Genomic DNA, 22844 nt, shown 5'->3' on the forward strand with positions numbered 1-22844 from the left:
GCGTGCTAAGATTTTACAGTGCCCCCTTGGGTCAGCAGCAGTGGGCAGCATCCAAGGGCACGGAGGCTAAGACAAGGGAGTTTGGAATCTGAGGATGCTGGCCAGTGGATGCTGAGTGTGAACCGGAACTCGGGAGGCAAGCTTTGCTCGCAGCGGCCACTGTGGCATGGATAGCCTGGTAGCAGGAGATGCATGGGAGGGCAAGGATGCCGGGGCAGAACACCAAGAAGTGCTGAGAAACTCGAAGAAAATGGAGAGGGAGGCACAGCTAGAGACAGGGGCAGAGGAAGGCCCAGGCGGCTCAGTATCCCAAGTGACTGATGGCTGCACTGAGGCTCTTGGGACGGTTCCCCAGAGCATTGGACAAGTGAGTCTCAGCTCCAGGATGTTCTGTGGTGACCAATCAATTGCCTTGGCCCAAAGGGCGTCGTCTCCTCCAACTCAGACTGAGAGGAGACTCGGGTGTAACACGTGGGCCTCGTCCCTCTGGAGCTGCTAGGCTGCCCTTCAGAGGGATTCCACCTCCTGCACGGTGCTGAGCTTGCAGCCCTCAGGGAAACCACAGAGGGCTGCCCGAGTTCAAGGAAAAACAGATGAAGTCCCAGGTCATAAGGAAGACGTTACCATGGGGTCCAGGAGGCCTTCCTGAGTCTCGTGCCCCTCCCAGGGAGGAGCCACCAAGCAGACACATGGTTGTTACCAATAATAATAACAACAATAATAATAATAACAACAGGCAAGAGAGGGAAGATGACTTCCCACCACCTCAAAACACAAGGGAAGGGCTAGCGTTATAGTACAGTGTGTAGGTCGTTTGCCTTGCACATGGCCGACCTGGGTTCGATCCCTGGCATCCCATATGGTTCCCCGAGCACTTCCAGAAGTAATTCCTATGTGCAGAGCCAGGAGTAACCCCTGAGCATTGCTGGGTGTGACCCAAAAAGCAAAATAATAATAATAATAACAACAAAAATAGCGGAGGCAGGAAATCTCTACAGGGCACCTGTGTTTTCTGGCGAGGTTGGGCTGCAGATATAGCACTGGATTGATAAGACACTTGCCTTGCATGCAGCCAATCCTGGTCTGATTTCCCCTGGCACCCCCTATGGTCTCCTAGCGAGTGACCCAAGAGCACCAAGTCTGGAGGATGGGGGGAGTCCCCTGGGGAAAGAAATGTGAACCCACCGGGTGCAGGTAAATGAGACTCTTGCTGAGGGGCCTCACTAGCTGGCAGGTCTGGGGGAGAGCTGGGGCCAGAGACACTTGCTAGTTTACTGCTGTGAAATTGGCCTCTGCTAGAGGTGAGGAAAGGTGTTTCTGCCCGCATGGGTCAGGTACAGAAAAACAAAACAAAACAAAACAAAACAAAGCAAAAAAACAACCTGTGGAAGCCACTTCCCAGAAGCCGGCTGGGGGCTCTTGGCTACCCTGGGTCTGGAGCCTGCAGAGGGCTGTTCTGAATGAAGGTAAGGACTTTCAGGTGAGCTGTGGGCCGGGTGAGGCGCCCGGGCTGGGTCAGAGGGTGCGAGGGCAGAGAGGAGCCTTCCCAGGGAGGCACCCACGGCTTGTCAGGAACGTTTTCTCCAGGTTGAACTTCAGCAGTCAGCTCTGCCCTGGAGGAACGGGCCCAGGGCATCCTCTGCGCCTTCCCGGATCCCCCTCTCGCCCACACTCATGATTCATAAGCACGGAGCTGGGGTGGGAGCACACTTCCCTCCGGCTTCCCCCCCCCCCCCCCCCCCCCGCCAGGGTTGGCCTGTGGCCAGCTGTGGGGAGGGGGGCGAGGTGAGACCACTGTGGACCCAGACGGGCTGCTGGCTGCGAGCTTTGTGGCCGCGGCAGACGGGAGGGGTCAGCATTACCCACTCAAAAGCACCCACACCCCGCAGCCGGGTCGGGGACTATGCCTCTCCCTCCTTCTCAGTGAGCCTGGCTGGGCCTGCAAGCAGAGGCAAGGGGCGTTCTCTGGTTTGTAGCGCCCCCTAGCACCGGTCAGCGGAATTGGACGCTGCGCTCCTCCGAGGAGCCCCACCTGCTTATTAGAGCCAGGCAGGCTCCGTGGGGCCCATCAGAGCCCCACTTCCGGACTTTCTTGGCTTCAACACTTCGCCTTTGTTACCCCTAAATTGAGGGGTTTATAGTCTAGGAAGGGAGCCCCGCGTGGTTAAACAATCACGTTTCAGGCAGCTAAGCTTTGTGAAAGGAAAAAATTCAGGGTGCCTTGGGGGATATGGGGGAAGGTGAGGGCTGGCAAATATTGGGGATGGAGGGCCTCAGAAAAGGCTTTTTGGCGGTGGCGGGGGTGGGGGGGAATAATATTTAAGCTGGAATCTGAAGGCATGTCAGTGAATTCTGAAAAAAGTTGAAGACAAAAAAAAAATTCTGAAAAACTGAAGACAGGGACGATCATCCCAGAGGCAGAAAGACCCTCCGTCTTGCCACCCCTATTCTTTTTTTCTTTTAATCTTTTTTTTTTAATTTATTAGTGAGACATCATGAGGTACAGTCGTAGACTTACAAAGTTTGTGCTTGGGTTTCAATTATACAATGATCAAACACCCATCCCTCCACCAGTGCCCATTTCCCACCACCACGGATCCCAGTATCCCTCCCACTCCCCATCCCCCCCATCCCACCCTGCCTCTGTGGCAGGGCATTCCCTTTTGATCTCTCTCTTTTATTGGGTGTTGTGGTTTTCAAAAGAGGCAATGGGTGACAATCACGTTTGGTCTATACTCTACTTTCAGCATTCTTCTCCCATCCTGGGAGGATCCTCCCAACATCATTTATTTGGTGCTCCCTTCTCTATCTGAGCTGCCTTTTCCCCTAGCATGTGTGGCTGGCCTCCAAGCCATGGAGTAAAATTCCTGGTACTAATCTCAGCCATTCTTGGGTGTCAGTCTCCTATTTTGTTCCTTTATGTTCCCCAGATGAATGCAATCTTTCTATGTCTATCCCTTTCTTTCTGAGTCATTTCGCTTAACATGATACTTTCCATGTAGTACCACTTGTATGTAAATTTCATGACTTCGTCTTTTCTAACAGCTACATAGTACTCCATTGTGTAAATGTACCAGAGTTTCTTTAATCAGTTATCTGTTCTCGGGCACTCAGGTTTTTTCCAGATTCTGGCTATTGTAAAGAGTGCTTCAGCCACCCCTATTCTTGTTTTCGGTTTGAGCCTTGGAGGAGAGAGCAGAGCATGAAAGGCAGGAGAGCACTGAGGCATGGAGGCAGGCTCGGATACATTTGATTACCTGAGACCTGTTTCAATGACAAGAAGTAGCTTCTGGAACATTTACCCTATCCTTGAGAGTTTTTTGGGGGGAGGATCTTGGTCTTTTTGAATTGGCCTATGTCGTCCAATAAACATGAAAACTGAGGTCTGGGCAGGAGAGGAAACATGCCAATTTGTTCTACTGCTTCTTCTTTTTTAATTTTTTAAATTTTTGGTGTTGGGGTTGGGGGGAGTCATATGCTACTAGACTCAGGGCTTACTCCTGGCAGGCTTGGGAGGCCTTATGGGGTGCCAGAGATCGAACCCAGGTCTGACATGTGCAAGGCAAACACCCTACCTGCTGTACTATTGCTCTGGTACCAAGCTTGTTCTGCTATAGGTACCTTTTTATGGAGGTTTCCAAATAGTGCTCATGGGAATCTGGGGACCACTCACTCCTCACAATAGCTGGCCAACAGGGCTGGTGATTTAATGCAAGAGCCTAAGGGTGAGGTGCTGGGCACTACCTAGGCCAGGTGGAGGTATTCAGGGGAACCCACGCTCATACCATCTACTCTGAAACAAGTCTCAGGTCTTCGGATTTTCCCTCCTTACTCTGTCCAGCCCCTTTCTTTGTTCTCCAGAAGGGTTTCTCTCCTCTCTTTGCAGCAATATGTTCGGAATGTTGTCCGAAGTGATTCGACAATATTCGGAAAAGGAAAGAATCAACACTCAAGACATAAGCCTCAGGGAAGTCGGGCACTATCTCCCCTCTGATTGGCTCACAGGGGAGTTGGATCAGGCGAGAGAAATGTTTAGTTAGAGCAGGAGGAATCTGGCATATGGTGAGACTGGAAATAAGCCAGAAACACACCTGTCTGCCCTCCTCTGAAACACAGAGTCACGACTGTGTCTGGCTGTGGCACGGGATACAACAGGGCCACTGGAGCCCTACCTTGGCTCCAGCACTGGCTGACCGAGAGTCATGGGCCAGATTCCTTATCCGGCTGGATCGTATTCTCCCTCCCTGCCATCAGACTACTCTGTGCCCACAGCTTCCCACAGAAGGATGTGACCACAAACTCACCTGGAAAGACACAGTGGTCAGTTCACTCTGTGGGTTTGAGGAGAGCCCATGTGACTGTTTTTTTCCAAGCTTTAATGAATCCAGATAGTCCCAAGCTGCCAAGAGAAAGTGGGCAAGCGTCTCTGCATGATTCACCATTTGCCCCAAGTACTCTCCATTTAGGTTAGTAAGTGGCTTCAAAGAAGTAATTCTTTACTCCTGGTGGTGCTTAGGGGACCACATGGGATGCTGGGAATCGAACCCGGGTCAGCCGCATACAAAGCAAACTCCCTACCGGCTGTGCTATTGCTTCAGCACATATCATTAGGTCCCTGAGCACCAGGATGCTCCCACTGATGGCTGGGAGGGCCCCCTGCTGGAGGGGTCAGCCCCCTGCAGGACGGGGGCTCCCTTCATCTGACTATGAAGCTTGCCTTTGCTCTTCCTTTGGGTTTGGACAGAGCTGCCTCTTCATCGACCGGCAGAAAAGAGCTCCCTTGGGTTAGACAGGAGGGACAATGTTCCAACGAAAAGGGCAGTGGAACCCCAAAGGCATTGAGTAGATTAACTCAGGGTAGAAAGCAAGAGGAAACGGAAAGGCAATTTCATGACCTCTCAGCTGGAAAAACAACCAGATCACTGTGGTGCCCACGTGACAGAGGAACTGGCTGTGTCAAATGCCTCAGATACTTTCCTTAGGGAACCCACTGCCTTAAGTTCAGGTTCAAAGGTTAGCTGCCCGATAATGACATTCAACCCCTTCTTGGAGGAAATACTGGCAATTTTGGACCAAACCTTAAGGAAGAAGGAAAAGAGGAGAGAGGGTCTTGCCGCCGATAAGATGCTTATCCAAAGTAGATTTCATCTGGAAAGGCTTTTGAGACTTTCCACATGACTGCAGAAGCGAAACTCCCAAATCCCACCAAGTATGTCCTCATGCCACCTGGATCCTGATGGGTTCATTTCAGGACTTAACGCGCTGTTGGCCAGCTCCAAGTCCAAGTCTCCTGGAACTTGACTTTGTGCTCTGAGTGCTAAAGGGCAGTGTGGTCCTCATAGCTCAAGCCTCAAGAGGGGTTCTGGAGTGAAATCTATGATCGGGTCCCATGAAACGAAGGGGTAGGTGCTAGTACAGCATCAAGCAAGGGAGAAAAGTGGACAAGAGTTTAAGGGAGGGGCTTCAAAGCTGGGAAGGGCACAGGATGGAAGATATGGATGCTAAATTCCCCCACCTTGCAAGGGAAACATTTAAAAGTGGGAAGAGAAGGAATTGAAGACAATGTTCTTGAAAATCCTATTTCCAATGAAAATATCTGCATCCGCCAGCCAGGTCACTTCTTGGAGAAATACACGGAGGCGTTTCTGAGAAAGAGGCTGAATTGCATTTCCGATGAGTATTTATATCTTAGTTGTTGCAAATACTTGGGATTTCTTAAGCCAGAAAAGCTCTATTTGAACAGGATGGCAGGGTGAAAAAGAGATGCACAGCAGCATAGAAAAGATGATTTACTTCTTGCAAAGGGCCATTAGACAATGAAAATTAATTGTTGCTTAGGTCCAGGGAACATCTTTCTACTGGTTGTTTATTATTATGATTATGATTATTATTTGAGGTGCAAAGAATTGATTCCATGCCTTGCACATGAAAACTATGTACTCTGCTACTGAGCCCCGTTCCCAACCCATATAAAACCCTTCTTAGGATGGAAATGAATGAACGGAGTTCCTGGCTAGTTGCCCATGCACACTATTTGGTGCCAATTTCATCTGGAAAGTGTGGATGACTTAAAGTCTTTTTAATGTCTAAGGAGGAATCACGGTGAGAGAGAAGGAAACAGGGATGGGAAATTATAAAGCAGAATCAATTACTTCTCAGTGAGGCACATCATAGTATCAGTTTTTAGATTCTTCACTGGAAACCAAGGTCCTGGGCACTCTCCCTGCTGCAACCCATTGGCCCGAACTCCTTACTGTGCCCACGGAGACCGGTCTGTGCTTTGCAGCTACCACGTGCCCATGTGCTTTGGGGCTCAGTCTTTCCAGGACCTTTGCACTGGCTCTGTCCCTGCCTTCTCCTGGTGCATGTCTCCACGCGGCAGGCACCTCCTCTTGCCCGTGCCACAGAAAGTAGCCCCCGCCGCATCCATATCGAACCCACTGAGCCCGGTTTTGCCACACGGAGTCACCTCCTTCGGGGAGCGGGTGCGCGTGTGTGTTCCAACAGGGACTGGCTGATTTGCAATTCAGTTGTGCTCACCCCAGGAGCCATAAGGGAACTAACTGGCTGGCTCGTTTTCACAGGTTCTTCTGCGTGAGCCCCGTGGAAACAATCCACGATGACAGGCAGCTCGCAAAGGCAGCGGCGAGAGGGCATCGCCTGGTCCAGGGCAGTCGGGTGGGTGGTAGTGCTGCGGGGGGGTGGGGGGTGGGGGGGAGGGGAGGAGTCAAGGGTGGGGTGTGGGAAAGAGGGAGGAGGGGGACAGAGGCCCTAGGCCTTCGCCCTGCGTCTTGGACCCCACCGACCCTGATGGCACTTGGAGGAGAAGGTGCTGAGAGTTGGCTTCTGCACCCCACGTCTTGCCACCTGGCTGGGGCGGCCTCCGAGAGGGGCCTGGGGTGCGGTGGCTGGGACTTGCTTCTGGTCCAGGTCAGTGGGCGAGGTGGGCGTAAGGGCCCAGGGTGCAGGAGATCTGGGGGGGAGCGGGGGGGAAGGTGCGGGGGGACGCGCGGGGGCGCCGCTCCCCGGGCCTCCGGGCGCGCGCGGGTCGCAGGCGCGTCCCGGCCCACGCACTCGCGTGCCCACGGCCACATTATTCCCTATAAGGCTCTGAACGGCCCGGGGGCCGCCCCGCCCCGGCGCCCCGCGCCCCGGCCCCGCCCCCCTCGCGGAGGGCCGATGAGGTAATGCCGCTCAGCCATTGGTCGGAGGGGGCGGGCCGGGGGGCTCCGCGCTATATCTCCCCGGCGCGGGGCCGCGGCGCAGAGCGGGCAGTGGCCGGGCGCTCGGACGGCTCCTCCTCTCCCTGCTCCTCCCGCGCCTGCAGCCTGCGCTCGGGGCTCGCCTTCCCGCACGCCCCACCGGCCCGCCGCGTCGCCTCGCGTCGCGTCGCGCTGCGCCCCGTCCCGCCGGCCGCTCGGAGGCCAGCACACCCCCCTCCCTCCACCCCCGCGACCCCCTCCACGCACGTCGCCAAAGTTGCGCGGCGCGGCCGGACGCGAGCGCTCGGCGCCGGCGACCCCGCGGGCAGCGCGCACGGAACTTTGCAGGCGCACGAGCAAGCAGCAGCAGCGGCAGCCCCCCGCGATGACTCCCTGGCTCGGGCTCGTCGTGCTCCTGGGCAGCTGGAGCCTGGGCGACTGGGGCGCCGAGGCGTGCACATGCTCGCCCAGCCACCCCCAGGACGCCTTCTGCAACTCTGACATCGGTAAGCGTCCGCGCCGTCCCGAGCCCCCCGCGTCCCACGCGCGGCCGCTGCCCTGCCGCAGCCGGCGCTCCGTGGGCTTGGGGAGACAGAGGGGGTGGGGGGGGGGCGGCGAGATCCGCTCCTTCTCTTGGTCGGTCTGGGCTCGCGAGGGGTGGTGAGACGTAGTTACTACCGCGGGTGAGGGGCTGGAGCAGATCTGCAGGGGTGGGGGTGGGGGGGGGGCGCGGCGGCGCGCGGATGCCCTGCAGCGAAAACCCCATCCTGGCTGAGCGCGCCCCCTTGCAGCCTCGGCGACCCCCTTTTAAGGGCGTGAGGTGTCCTCTTGGTTCGTTTGACGTCTATGAAATTTCCCTTTGAGCTGATGTTGGGAGGCAGGGCAGGGAAAGAAGAGCGGGTTGAGGGGGGTTACGGGGGGGGGGGGGGTTGTTCCTAAAACTTGGCGTTGGTGGTGGTGGTGGTGGTGGGGGGGGTTGTTCCTAAAACTTGGAGTGCCAACCCAAGTGCTGAGTTGCTGAATAGTGAACAGAATAACGAACTAACTAAATAAAACCGAAGTTCTCGGTCCTTGTGTAGGGAAACTTGAAGTTTTCCGAGTTCTTATCTTCTGCACCCACGGACTTCATACTTCATTCTGTCCTTGGAGACCCAGCCCAGGAGCGAGCAAAGTCCAAGCTTCTGGGACTTGAGTTTCCAGTTTCGGGTGGATTTGTGGGGGAAATGAGGAGGGAGGGGGGCCTACCCCTCCCCTTCCCCCCCACCCCTACCCCATAGAAGCCCTATTTGAGAGTGTGGATGGTGAGCTAGAGGTGCGAGGGACCACTTAACGGCAGAGCTGTGAGAATTCACAGGAAGACGGGTTTTTTACCCCCTTAAATGTGTGGCGAGGGGAGAGAATGTGCGGTGGGAAATAGATTTGTCACCCAAAGCCCAAAGATAGATGCATATCAGGGCGGCCCATGCGGATGGTCTGTGGGACTTGGAAGAGACCGAGTGTCAGAAGCCTTGGAAGAGACTGAGTGTCAGAAGCCGTTTCTGTCCTGGGAGATCTAGGTGGGGCGGCTTTGGGACACTAGTGCCGGGATGGCCAGCAACAGCTGGAAAACATCTGCCCCCTCCTGCCCAGCTCATAAAGCATGCAAGGCCAGTGGCCCCGCTGTGCGTTCATGTGCGTGTGTGTGCGTGTGCGCGTGCACGACAGAGAGAGAGAGAGAGGGAGAAAGAGAGAGAGAGAGAGAGAGAGAGAGAGAGAGAGAGAGAGAGAGAGAGAGAGGCGAGCAGGCACACTGGGGGTGGGGTGGGACCCAGTCAAGCCGCCCACTGCCTGTGTCGATTCAGAGGTGAAGAATGGAGCGTGTGTGTTTTAAGTCGTAAAGGGGAAGGAAAAATTTCCACTGCATGCTGGGTGCCGGCCTCCACAAGTGTGCCGCGGGGAGGGGCTGGGAGGGGCGCTGCTAGTGGGGCAGGCACGGCCTAGCCAGGGAGGTGGCTGCCTTCAGGGACCTGAAGGTCAGTCCAGTTGGCAGGCACGGGTGTTTGTGTGACCTGGGGTCACCCCTGTGAGAGGCTTTCTGGCCCCCCTTTCTGCACCCTTCCTTCTCCCGGGGGATCCCGGCTGGTCTCTGGATGTGTGCATTGCCTGCAAGGTTCTCTCCCTCCCCCGCCGACTGCCCCAACCCAATTCCGCTGGGCCTGGCAGCCCAAGGGGCTGACCCGGGCAGGAAGGAGCCCAGGCCTGAGGGGTCGGCATGGGGACCGAGGCTGACAGGTGCACTTCTGGGGGTTTTCTTTGCTTGACCCATTTGGCCTGTGTTCCCTGGGATGTTTGAGCATGTTGGGGAGGGGAGCTTCCCCTTTGCCCTGGTTTGGAGGCTTCCGTCCTGGGGAACAGTGGGAAAGAGAGTCACGGAGACTCCGTTTCCACTTGTGGGTCTGGGCTGCTGCTGCAGACCAAACTCACTCATGGCACAGGCTTTCTTCAAGATCTCCCCACTCCCCCCATCCAACCCCCCCCCCCCCACGGAACCCCTCCTTCCTCAATCAGCTGCGCATAGCAAAGCCGAGTTCCCAGGAGGTCCCCAAGGCCAGAACATCACAGTAGCAAAACTCAACAAGAAAGGAACAACCTCTGATGGCAGGCCCTGATCCGGACCATGTGACCCGGCCGACTGGCAGCCTGTGTGGGGTGGACACGGGTGGGTGCAGTTGCAGGAGGAGGGCGTTGGGATGTGGCTGCCGCTGACCGCCTAGCTGTGTCCCCTCCTCCTTGCTCTGGCCCCCCAGGGTCTCAGTCTGGGTCTGTGTGGATCCTTATCCCCGCCTCCCCCCGCCCCCCAGACCCAATCGGTACTGTTGTAGCTCATGGGAGATGTGCAAGGGAGTCGGCCAGTTTCTGATTCTAGAACCTTCCCGGCTGCCTTCTCTCCAACCCAGTGGGGCAGAGCACGGCAGGCCTGGGGTGGCCCTTTTCTCTCCTCATCCACAGGTGCCTCCCTCTGCCTTTCTCCCCCAAAGCCCCGGGGCTGGCATTGCCTCATGGGGGAGGAGGAGTTAAAAGGGGTTTCTATGGCAACTCCAGGCCCTGCGCCCTGCAAAGTGTTTAGAAGAATAAACTACATGCCAGCTTCTAAAACCTACTGTGGGGGGAAGAAAAGACCTTGGCAGCAGCCAGGCTGTCTGTGCCCCTCCCTGCCAGTCATTGCCCCTGAACTTGAGACAAAACCTTGACTCTGCAGGAGGGCAGGGAGGGGGCCCGGAATGAGGCACGCCACCTCAGCCAGGCCGGGCAGCCTCTGCCTCATGGCTCTGTCCAAGAGTCGGCTGCAAATTGGGGTGTGTGTGTGTGGGGGGGTTTATGCATGCACGGGGGAAGGTTATGCAGAAGCAGCAGAAAGAAATTTGCTCCCCAATACCAAGTCCTTCTCTCTGGCCTCCCTTGCGTGGGGAACAGAACTGCCCTTCTCGCCCCCCCCACCCCTACCCCTCACACTCAGCCCCACTCCAAGACCTATTGGAAATCTGAGTGTGAGGCTCGGCTTGGGGACCCGTTGCCAGCCCTGGAGGACAGTCCCTGGATATCTCCAAATTGTTTTGACAGGGACCAGTGCCAGAGGATTCTTTGGGTATCAGATCTGTGTTTGTGGTTTTCGAAAAGGAGCCATTTTCAAAGAGGCCCCGATGTCTCGATGTCTCCCCTCCTCCCAATACCCCCCCACCCCCTCCTGTGCCGGGCTTAGTAACTTAAAGCAAAGAACTGGGGGGGTCCAACTTCAGAGGGGAGCTGGCTTCTGGGGAGGGGACCCAGGCTGCTGCTACTGGATTGGAGGAGGGGAGGGAAAAGCCATGTGGGATGCCAGACCCCCAAGATTCTCTCTCCTGTACCCAGGCCTAGAGGAGCTGGGCTTACCCTGGCCACCCAGCTGCTCAGCGGAGAGCCTAAAAGTTCTTCCTGGCGATGCCTTCCTTGAGAAGGGCCCCATCTCCACCCTCTCCTGGGGCTCCCGGCAGATGAGCTCCCGGGCCCAGCTGGCACAGATGGGTGGCTCGGAAGACGCTTGTCTCACTGCTGGGTTGGTTTGGCTGAAACTCTGTGCACAGCCAAATGGCCACAACTTCCAATTAAATGTTGCCTTATGGGAGGGAGAAGCTAATAATTACAATTATGATAATAATCGTAATTATTCTTATGAGGAATAAATATAGACAAATGAAGGCAACTTTCTAATGTGCTTTGGCTAAGAGAAGAAATCCTCAAAGTGACCACAAATCAAAGCTATGACTCAGTGTGTATTCCTGAGCCTGGGGGTAGGCACACGAATGGGGCAGGGCGCTCAGTCCTTCCCCCTTGCAGAGGCAGATGAACTGGGCGCTGGCCCCAGGGAGAGCCCGGGCATTGCAGAGAGGAAACCCGGGGCGAAGCTGGGTCCCCGGTGGTCAGGAGCAGGTGTCTCTCCTGCTGTGTGCCTTTCCTGCTCCCCAGGGAGATAAGGCAGAAAGGGGCGCTGATCTGGTTAGTGTGTGGGGACTTTTGGTTTGTTTTGCAGGACCAGCAGGAACCATTCAACTCCATGGCTGAATGGCACATTCCAGCAGGTTCATTAATTAAAAACAAAACCCACAACACAGTTCTCCAGTTGCGCTGGCTTTCACCCTGCCTGCCGCTATGGACAAGGGGGCCCCTTCTTCTAGCTTTTGTCCCAGGCAGCTCCTGGGTGGCCTCAGGAGGCCGTGCGTGGCGTGGAAAGGCTGTGGGTGGGGCGGAGCTGGACTCCCAGGCTTCCTGTGGGACTCGTTGGCTTTGTGTGCTCAGGCATATTACTGGATATCTTTCACCTTCAGGGATCTCATTTATACAAGGGGAATAAGAACTTGTACTGCCTAGACCCTTTCCATTTTATCCGTGTTTAAAAAGCTGAAGTTATTATGTGAATATGTTCTATGCTTTGTGTACAGGGATCTGTGTATTTATCTGTGCATATCCACCTATAACCCATCCATCCTCCCATCATTCATTCACCCAGCATCCATCCACCCATCATCCATGTACCCACCCTCCTTCTATCATTCATTCACCTATCACCCACTCAAACTCAAATCCATCCATCCATCCATCCATCCATCCATCCATACATCCATCCATTTATTTCTCCATCCATCCTCATCCTCTATCTAAAATCAGATAAAGGTAATGTCCTTTTTGACCACTATCTCAAATTCCATTCTCCTTTCTAGATCTTTTTCTTATTATGGTAAGTACCCACAGAAAATTCATAGTAGTTTTCTCCCTTAAAAACAGAAATAGTAGGGGTTGGAGCGCATTGGGCATTTGCCTTGCATGTGGCCAACTCAGGTTTGATTCCCAGCATCCCATATGGTTCCCCGAGCACCACCAGGAGTAATTCCTGAGTGCAGAGCCAAGAGTAACCCCTATGCATCATCGGGTATGACTCCAAAAGCCAAAAACAAAACAAAACAAAACCAGAAATAGAATATTAAAGTAGTGGAATATGACATATAGCGCCTTGGTTTTTTAACTGACAATATATATTAGAGATCATTCTTAGATAATGGATAATATATCATTTTTATATATGGCACCCCACAGGTTCAAATTTTTACAAAACTAAAACCACGCAGTGTTTTCTCTGTGTTTGCTCTGTCGACAGGCATTAAACTCATAACATTTCCTCCACAGTTTAAAGGCAGATGTCCTCTGTCAGCTCCATCATACAGACGAGACTGAGAAAATTAGGTAACATTACTGCAGCCCCTGATCTTAAATACCTGTATTCCAGCTCTAAAGTCCATTTGACTACTACCATCTGTGTTCCACTCTGTTGTTTATACTATTATATTATGATGTGCTATTGCCATAGTACCGGTCACTATGTACCACTGTATGATAATCTGATGTTTTATAGGCCTATCATTTATTCAGACATCCAGGCTTTTATCTGCTTTTTTAGCCTCACAAAGAGCCCAACAATGAAAGTCCTGGTAGACATCTGTGTTCACTGAGACAAATAGTTCTCAGTGACAGATATGCACATGGAATCACTGTATACAAGGGGTGCCTTTTAAACCATCAGGGGTCTCTCTCCCCCATCCCACCTCCCGCCACTGTGTTCACAGTTTTTTTTTCCTAGCTCTGTTCACAGGTTTTCCACATGAAAGATGGAGGAAATCAAGAAGCCCAGAGCTTCTCTCAAGTGACCATTTCCCCCCCCCCCCCCGACTTTCTAGGTTCTGCCTTGTGGCCCCTTTCTAGGCATTCAGATTAGACCCTTTCAGACCAAGGGGGTGGGAGTAGCCCCAAGGGGCAGGGGCTGACACTGCCCAGGGAGATCAGGGCCTCTATCTGGTTAGTTTGGAGTTCATGAACGCGGTTTTCTGGTGTTGTTTCAGAAAAGCAGTGGGCCCTTTATGATGCTAAGGCGTTGCTATGGGGGTGCCCCATGAACCTGCTTCTCGCCTTTGTGCTCTGTCTGAAGCCCTGAGCACAGAACTGATTTGCTGAGGCACAGACATCCCAGAGGGACTGTCCCTAATGAGGTTCATGTGATGGGGGTTGGGGTGGGGGGGCTTTCCCCCTTCTTTATTCCCCTCCTTGTTGCCTGGGCGTGGGCTGTGGCCATGGGGATGGAGGAGGACTCTGGAGAGTGTGTGTGTGTGGGGGGGGGGGGGCAGGGCAGGGTTTGGCTGAGAGAGCCCTGGAGTCTCCTTAGCCATTACAGCACACAGATGTGCTGGCTTCAGTGAGAGTTCCACTGTCCTGATAACGCTTCAGGGCTTTGGTTTGGGTCCTGATCATCAAATGGCTCTTCCAGGGGCTGGAGATAGTTCAGGCTCTTGGACGATCTTGTACTGTGTATGGGGCTGACCCCAGTTCTATCCTGGAGCCATATACAACCACCGACAGGAGTGATCCCTGAGCACTGCAGAGTGTGGCCCCCAAACCAGCCAAATCAACTAAATTTTTAAAAAACTCGGCTCTTCCTGGGGGCTGCCCTGACCAACACCTGCTCGTCCCTCGTGCCTTCCAGCTCAGACTGTCCACTTTCCATCGCGGACTTGACCCAGGCAATCCCCTGGCCATTGAACACCCTTTGCTAGCTTCTCATGCTACTTAGAAGAAAGTGTCACTACCCCAAGTCCCATCTTGAGCTCCCATTCTCCAAAGCTGCCAGGAAGATTCTTGGGCTCAGAGCCTATAAAGACTTTGGATCCCAGTGCCAAGGTGGTCGCTCAGGGCAGGGGGGTGGTCAGCCCTGATTGGGCAAGTCCAGCCCCTTCGTATCCACATGCTACTCCATTGCCCCCACCCCCACACCCTGCGTGTTCTTCGTGCAGCGCCTATGCGGGCTCATTGACAGTGAGGACCACTTTCAGCTGAGCCACAATGGCTGCAGGGGGTCTGCAGCCTCCCCTGACGTTACCTTGCTCCCGTGAAGTCACCTGGTGGGGTGGGCATTGCCTGTCCCTGCAGCCTGGACAGGGGCCAGGGGCAGAACCATGCCCCATGTATGCTCTGCTAAGAAAGAGGCATGCTGAAATCTACATGTCCCTTCCCCCCCCCCCCCCAAAGTTCTACCCCAACCCCATGTCCTGGACAGAGTGACTGCACATCTGGGGAAAAGCCACCCATTTACAACTCCCCTTCATATTCCCTAGGGCTATTATGTATGTGTGTGTGTGGGGGGGGGTTGGGCCCCCTCCCACTCCTCCATCTCTTGCTGCCTGTGCATTTGCTTCATTGCCAATCCTCTCCAGCCCCTACTACCCTGATTTGGTTGTAAAAGGCTCTGACCAAGTCTCCAATCCTGTTTCTTGGTCCTTCCCTGGGGCCCTGACCATGCAATTCTGTGCTCCCCGTCCTTTCCACACCCCCCAAACTGCACCTCATTTTCTTTCACAGTGGACTCGGGTGTTTGGAGAACTTCTCCCTCACCCCTACAGGTGCTGAGTGTTACTTGTTTTCCCATGCAAGAAGCCAAGTCAGAGACACTGAAACCGACAGCTCTTGCCAAGGGTCTTGATACAATCAGCTAACATATTAATTGCGGCCCAAAGCAAAGCCATTGGCTTGTCCTAAACCCAGCAGGCCTTCCCAGGGGTGCCTGGATACTCAGATACTGGTAGAGGATTGGGGTTAGTTTACTAAAAGGTTGGAAATTGCTCTGGGGCCCCTTATAGATGGTTTCCCAGCCCTGCTTTGAGATGGGGTCTCCCACCCACGGCCATCTCTCTTCTCTCCCATGGGCAGCCCCTGGTCATCTTGGCTGCACCCCCCTCCCCAAGATGGGGAGAGGAGAGAGCAGGGGTCCACTGTGTCCCAGCTGAGTTCTGTCCCCTGAGCAACCGGACGGCGTGGCTCAGGGATGTCTGGCTTTATTATCTCTTCAGGCAGGAGCAGCCGCTCTGGGTCCAAGCTAGAGGGACATGCCAAGGAGCATTTCTCGGGAGCAGTGACATGATGAGCCTTTGTGCTTGGCTGCTAAAGAATCAGTGTGGAGGCTGGAGCAATAGCACAGTGGGTAGGGTGTTTGCCTTGCACGGGGACGACCCGGGTTCAATTCCCAGCATCCCATATGGTTCTCTGAGCACCGCCAGGGTTATTCCTGGGCACAGAGCCAGGAGTAACCTCTGTGCATTGACGGGTGTGACCCAAAAAGCAAAAAAAAAAAGAATCAATGTGGGGTGTGGGAGGAGGGGAGCGCCCCCCGGGGCCCTTTCCTAATGCATAATAATGACCTTTGAAGCCTGGGCATTTGGGGGGGCTGCCATCGAATGTGGGATCCTTGCTGCATTCAGGTTTGGTTTGTAATTTTTTGTGGGGGGGGAGGGGAAGGGAGAGGCACACCCAGTGATGCTCAGTGGTTACTCCTGGCTGTGCACTCAGGAATCACTCCTGGCAGGGCTTGGGGGATGGAACCCGGGTCAGCCGGAGTCGACCACATGCAAGGCAAGTGTTGTACCCACTATGATATCTCCTGTGTCTGGTTTGTGATGTGTGAATGGTGGTGGCTTTCTTGGTTCGGACAGTCAAGATGAAGACAGAGGCCACCTGATGTTTTGTGTGTGTGTGTGTGTGTGTGTGTGTGTGTGTGTGTGTGTGTGAAGGTCTCCAGGGTGGGAGATGCAGACTTTGGAGCAGAGAGCAATGCACTGGCCTTGAATCTGGCCGCCAGGCTTCTAGTTCCACCACCCCGACTCTGAGAGCACCCAGGGAAGTCAGTGTCCCTGGAGTTGTAGTTCCTCTCATAACACAGGAGGATTAGCCTCACCAAGTAGTGTTGCATGCGCTTTCTCCATCGACTTATAATTTTTAGTTTATTTGTTTTTGGTCACACCCAGCAGTGCTCAGGGCTTAATCCTGGCTCTGGGCTCAGGGATCGCTCTTGGTGGAGTTCAGAACATCATGTAGTGCTGGGGATTGAACTGGGCTCAGCCCAGTGCACAGTGAACACCTTCCTGCTCCCCCCACCCCCGCCCACACACACACACAGTTACCTCTTTGCTGTGTGTCTATTTACAATTATAGTTCCTCATTGCCTGCCATCAAGTACATCAAGTGTTTCTGGCCTGAAGCTCCCTCCATGAGCTCCTTAGCTTACCCAAGTCACTGTGCAACAAGACCCACCCACCATACCTTTTTGGGAGGTAATGTCTTTAGAAATATGGCCTGTGAAGATAAGAGCCAGGATCTCTGTGGTTAGAAAAGGAATGAAGGCTTCCATGGAACAAAACCACTAATGAACTAAAATACTTTATCTGATGACACATTTGACCAGCAAATTTCCTGTTGGAGCAGAACTGAGGTGCCCCACAGATAGCAATCCTATAGCCCTAGTAGAAGGCTGGCAGGAAGTCAAGGTCAAAGATGGACATGGTAGAAACTATGAACGCATTAAACCCCTGGCTGCATGGCTGGACAAAAGATGGGTAGACACTCCTCTCTGTAGCCAGACCTCCATCAACCATCTCCTCGAGAAGGTCTGCTCCTGAAAATTTACCTTGTGACTCAGCTAAAACTGTGGTCACTGAGAAGTTTCTTATGTAGGACTGTAACTAAGAGGTGCAGGACCTGCGGGCACCCACCTCAAACATATACCTGCTGGACTGTCACAATCCATCCCTTTTGCCAACAGAACAGAGAGAAAGCACCAAAGACCCACAGCTGTGCTTCCTGATAGAAATCCCACGGAAGAACTGAGTTGGCAGAGAGTCTTAGGTTGTTGTTCTGGGGTGCAGTTCTGAGGAGATGGATGAAGAGGGGTAGACTGAGGCAGTCAAGTGAGCTGGGATTCCTCACCTGCCCTCTTGGTCACAAACCCAGATGCCTGCAAGACCAGTCACAGAAGCAAGCTGTCTGCAGAGGAAACGTACTGAATATCACTTATTTCTATGAAAGAAATGCAGATGTAAACATTCTCCATCTCTTTGTTTTCCTTCATTGGAGAAACAAATGGGACCAACATGGATTTGGTTTACTGCAAGATGACAGAAGGGTGGGTAAATGTGATGATGAATAGCTAACTCATCTTTGGCTTTGGCACAGGCGAGGCAATAGAGAGGGGTGGCGATTGTGGTTAGTTCATGAGCCGTGGGAAAAGGATGGCCAGTATCCAGCGCCGATCTCTCAGATGGGGAGTCTACATATTTGCAGTCTTAGGCTAAGACTTAGGATTTCTGAATGTGAAATCTGATCTTTAAACATTGGCACGATGAAAAAGAAACACGCCCACACGCAGGGACCAAACGAAACGTGTCCCTGGGCCAGCGTCAGTCCCGTGGCTCACAGCTTGGAGAGGATTTCCTCAATTCCCTAGGAGCCACAGCGGCTTCCAGCGAGCGTGTGCCTCCACGCCTCCGGAGACGCAGATAACGCAACTTCTGTGTTGGTCCTTCGCACTTCCTGGGCCGGCTAGTGTGCAGGTTCTGGTGTCAGGACAGCTCCTGGCTCGTTTGGGCCTCAGCTCCATTCCCCAAGAGCTGTTGGGTCCTGGGTCAGTCCGTTCATCTCATAGGCCGGCGCTCATCTCTGTAACATGGAGCCCCCAGTGGTGGTGGGAGAGCTCGAGAGAGAGAGAGAGTGCGCATGGGTCACCAAGTCTGGCTTACTGCCTGGCCTGGTGAGTGAGGGCTTGATAAACAATGGCCATCATATTCTTACTACATGGGGCCTCTCCTTAGAAGCTGGAGAAGCGAGGAGTCCTGCTGTACCCACTCACTGCCTGCTGCAAAAGGAGGCACCTGGCAGAAAGTCTTCAATGAATGAGGATACTGGAGGACCATACCATTCCTCAAGCAGGGACTCGGCCGTGTGTGTGTGTGTGTGTGTGTGTGTGTGTGTGTGTGTGTATAAGGAGGAAGGATGGAGAGAGCACAACTCAGACCTGAAGGTGAGAGAAGATCATGAACCAATGAATGTGGACCACATATGTTAGCTCTCTGTTTTCTCAGAGTCAAAAGTTTAAAACTATGGGAAAAACAATAGGTGGAATGAATGCTATTGTTTTTCTTAATTCGGTATATTCAGAATAGTTTCATTTTAACATGCCAGCTCTGAAAACGCTGATTACTGGAGGGGATGGAGAGATAGTACAGCCGGGAAGGCACTTGCCTTACATGCAGCCAACCTGGGTTAGATCCTTGGGAATTCATATGACCCCCGCCACCCCGTTTCCTGCCAGGAGTGATCCTTGAGTACAGAGCAGGAGTAAGCCCTGAGCATTGTTGGGTGTGCCCCCTCTCACCGCTCTGCCTCCTTTCTCCCCGACACCAAACGTGATTTGTGGGAGCCTGAAAATTTGTGCAAGTGAGTTTCAAAATTCCAGCCTGTTTGGACACTCCCCAGCGTCCACAGTCAGATCGGTCGTTGTTGTTCGTGGGAGCAGCCGCCGCATTCCTCGAACGTGCTGATACCGCAGAGGCATTTCTCACTCCCTGTCTCGCTGTGTGTGCTGAGCTTGCAGAGAGGTGGGGGGCACCGGGGTGCCCTCCAGGCTCTGTGTGTGGTGACCCGTCCTCCCCCTTCCCACTGGGAGCTATCTCACTCCAGTTCTCTCACTATTTTTTTTTTGTGTGTGTGTGTGTGCGCGAGATTCAATAATAGAACAAAAATAGAAATGGCTGCTTTTCCATCTTTTCCCGGTTGTGGAAAGATTTACTATGAGGATCTGGGTTGTGTTGCTACATGGCATTCGTGGAACAAAAAGAAAACGCTGTCCTTCCCCAAGACAAAGGTGGCGGTTAGCTCATCTCCAGGTGCTGGACCACACCCATGCGTCTGACTCCTGTGGCCTGTGGGTTGTCAGTATTGGGAGCCAGGGAGAACCATACTTGCTGGCTTATTCTCCGACGTGGCCCTGGACCACACATGGTACCAGGAGACAGTCCTGGTTTATCCAGACCGCCGGACCTTAATACTGACAGTGATTGTACGGGGAGGCCGAAGAGAGGGACACTAATAGACCCCTGGCCTGGCTGGTCCTCCAGCCCCCTCTCAGAGCTCACTGAAGTATGCCATGGAGAGAAGGCACACACTAGAAGTCAGAACCAACACAGCAGGGAACGTGTGAACACCCATAAACCAGTCTCACCTGATTCCGCACCCACAGTTAATAACACTGTCAACATGGAGAAACTGAGCTAGGAGAGGTGGAACCCTCTTCCCTGAGAGACAGAGTGGGATTAAAAGAATTGCAGTAGCCAGAGAGATAGCACAGTGAGGAAGGCACTTGATTTGCACACGGCTGCCCTGGGCTCAATCCCTGGCACTGCCAAGAGTTCCCTGAGTGCCAGCAGGAATGATCCCTGAGCACTGTTGGCGTGACCGCCCCTCCCCATAAAAATAACCATAGAACTGTGACCATTTAGTGACCTCCACCTCTGACTGCATCACTGGCACGCTGCAAGGCCTTTCCCTAAGCGTTTGGAGACTCATTTCTGCCGATGCAGAATGCTGGGCCGAGAGAAGTTAAATCTTACTACAGCGATCCAGGAGTGGGACTGAGGGCTGTGAGCAGGGATGAGGGCTTTATAGACCTATAACTGAATTCCTTCATTTTCGATATGCCTACATGGCAGGAACTGTGCCCAGCAACATGATTTCCCTGCACAGGAGGGAGACCAGGCTGAGGAAGGCTGGGTCACTTGCTTATAACATCCAGTTCATTCTGGAGGGTCTTGCCTCTTCCTGGTGGATGCAGCCAAGGTCACTGCAGCCGGGCCAGGACTGAGCTGGGCTTCAAACTGCACGGTTCCTGGTGTGACTTTACCATCCCCCGCTCTACTCCTCTGGGTTTCTGGCCCTTTTGGCCTCACTGCGCTAACAGGAGACTCTGGGCTCTGGCCCGAGTGGAAGGGTCCAGCTCCTGTGAGGCGGATTCCTGGCTGCCAGTCTCTGCCTGGGGGAGGCGGTGGGGGAGGTGGAGAGCGCACAGCCTTGTGGCCCTCCCACTTGGGTGAGGCCAGGGGTGTACCAGGTTGGCAAGCGGTGTGTCTAATTGCAGGGGAGGATTAACACCCTTTAAATAGACACCCGAAAACCAAGAATAGCCTTGCTGTCTGGAAATGGATGGGTCCTCCTGGCCACAGCCACCCTGCTTAGTAGCTGCTCAATTAGTGTGGGTGACCGACAAGAATACATAAATACTGAAAATGGGTCATGGGGGAGCCCCGAGCCAGTAGAATGGTGCCCTGTACAAAAAGGGACTTGAGAGGGAGGTTATTTGAGTCTCTGCAGGCGGGAGCCCTCTGTTACCTCGCGTTGCCTCCCTGCCTGGCGTGGAGCCAAAGTCTTGTGCCCTGGCCAGGGGACTCGCAGGCGAGGCGCATGCCAGGGGAAGGCAAGTCCCTTTCCCCTCTGCCTGAGTGCCAGCTACCTCCCCAGGTTAGCCAGAAGGGAACAGCTTCCTTTTGTCCCCTACTTACAACTTGGGTGTTCCCAAGAGCTCTTCAAAGATCCCAGTCTCTCAGAATCTTCCAGTTTGCCTCTCATGGCGCCTTGCTTCACTCTCCCAACCCCCACCCCCAGGGTTATGGAGGGCAACCTCCCGGCCTGGCTCCCGAGATGCGATGCAGGTTTGTCTCTTTCCCAGCTGAAATTCTGCATGTGGTGGGCTGTGAGAGGAGGTCAGGGAAGGTGTCCCTGGGCAAGTGGGAACTCGAGAGCTCCTTCCCTGGACTCTGAGCCTTCAGCCATCCTAAAAAATGTTCCTCTGGTCAACACATGTAGGGAAGCAACCGGGTTATTCTGAGGTCCTCTGTGACCACCCACTGGGTGCGGGCCCCGTGAACTCTGTAACACCATGTAACCCAGCATGCCGTGAAGGCAGCCCAGGGAGGGTGTTTTGTTTGTTTTGTTTTTAGTTTGGGGGTCATGCCTGGCGATGCTCAGGGCTTACTCCTAGCTCTACATCCAGGCATCACTCCTGTGTGGTTCAGGGAATCATAATGGTACCAAGGATGGAACCCGGGTCAGTTGCGTGTAAGGCAAATACCCTACTCACAATACTACCTGGTTGCAGTATGAGATTTTTTTTTGTCTTTTTGGGTCACATCCAGCAATGCTCAGGGGTTACCCCTGGCTCTGCATTCAGGAATCACTCCTGGTGGTGCTCAGAGGACCATTTGGGATGCTGGGAATCGAACCCAGGTCTGCCGTGTGCAAGGCAAACGCCTTACCTGCTGTGCTGTCACTCCAGCCCCAGAATGAGATTTTTTCCCCCAACAAATATCTGTCAACCTTCTGATGGAGCCATGGCCTAGCTGAGGGTTGTGAAAAACCACTGGAACACTGGCCTGCCCTGTGATTGGCGGGCTGGGGATGAGGAGGTGGGCTTTTGCCTAGGAAGGCTGTTCACTCTGGCTGCCAAACCCAAAGGCCTTCGAGGGGCCCTCAAGACAGGCCAGGAGGAAGAGGAGGCAGGGGAAGGCCAAAGCGACAGCCCTCTGCCGGTGGACAGGAGTGGTCATCCGGTGTCCCAGACCTCTTTCATAATCTTGCTTGGCTTGGTGCTGGGCACCATCTGGTTTTTAGATCCTAGTCTCCGATTTATACTTTCTGGTTGGAGGAACTGGTGCAAAGAAGGGTCATCATGAGTGAAGTTCAGGGGGACACCGGGAGTGTGGGGAGACGGTGATGAGGGCAGGGGGGATACGGCTGTCCTTACATCTGGTTCCAGAGAGTTGCCACCTGAGCTTTGACCTCTCTTGGTGATGGAAACCATTTCCGGCTAGGAGCTCTTTAAGCATCTGATCCAAATGCTTGGAATGATCCCCAGGGGTTCTGAGACCCTCCTCAGGGCTCTCTGGGCTCCCTCCCCACTCTCCCAGCTCAGGGCCTTGTCTTAGGCCATCCCCTAGCTGTAGATGGTGCGTTCCAACAAAATGCCCAAGGAAGAATCTTCTGAGTGTTGAAGGCACTGCTGTAGCCCAGTCTTTGGTGAATGAACAAATCAGCGGGTACATGTGTAGAGCTCCAGGTGGCCCACTTAGTGCTTGGACACCTCCCCCCACCCCCAGCCCTTGCCATACACCTATTCCGTTCACATTTCTACTGGAAGTACTTTAGTATGCCAGAGTCCAGGGGAGTGGAGTAGGGGCTGCCTAGTGGGGTAGAAAAGGGAACCAGTGC

At 53.9% G+C, this 22844-nt stretch overlaps 2 protein-coding genes across 2 annotated transcripts in view; one reads left to right on the plus strand and one right to left on the minus strand.

Moving 5' to 3' along the window:
• Window positions 1-22844, minus strand: part of SYN3 (synapsin III) — a 391482-nt gene that overhangs the window by 209124 nt on the left and 159514 nt on the right. The window lies entirely within an intron of this gene.
• The window catches only part of TIMP3 (TIMP metallopeptidase inhibitor 3), a 45091-nt gene continuing 29798 nt past the window's right edge, over window positions 7552-22844 (plus strand). The window contains exon 1 of the mRNA XM_056115918.1: window positions 7552-7708. Within this exon, the coding sequence (XP_055971893.1) occupies window positions 7588-7708 (121 nt within the window). The 5' untranslated portion in view covers window positions 7552-7587. The remainder of the gene's footprint in view (window positions 7709-22844) is intronic.

The sequence above is a fragment of the Sorex fumeus genome, unplaced genomic scaffold (assembly GCF_029834395.1).
Source record: "Sorex fumeus unplaced genomic scaffold, SorFum_2.1 ptg000003l, whole genome shotgun sequence".
Taxonomy (NCBI): domain Eukaryota; kingdom Metazoa; phylum Chordata; class Mammalia; order Eulipotyphla; family Soricidae; genus Sorex; species Sorex fumeus.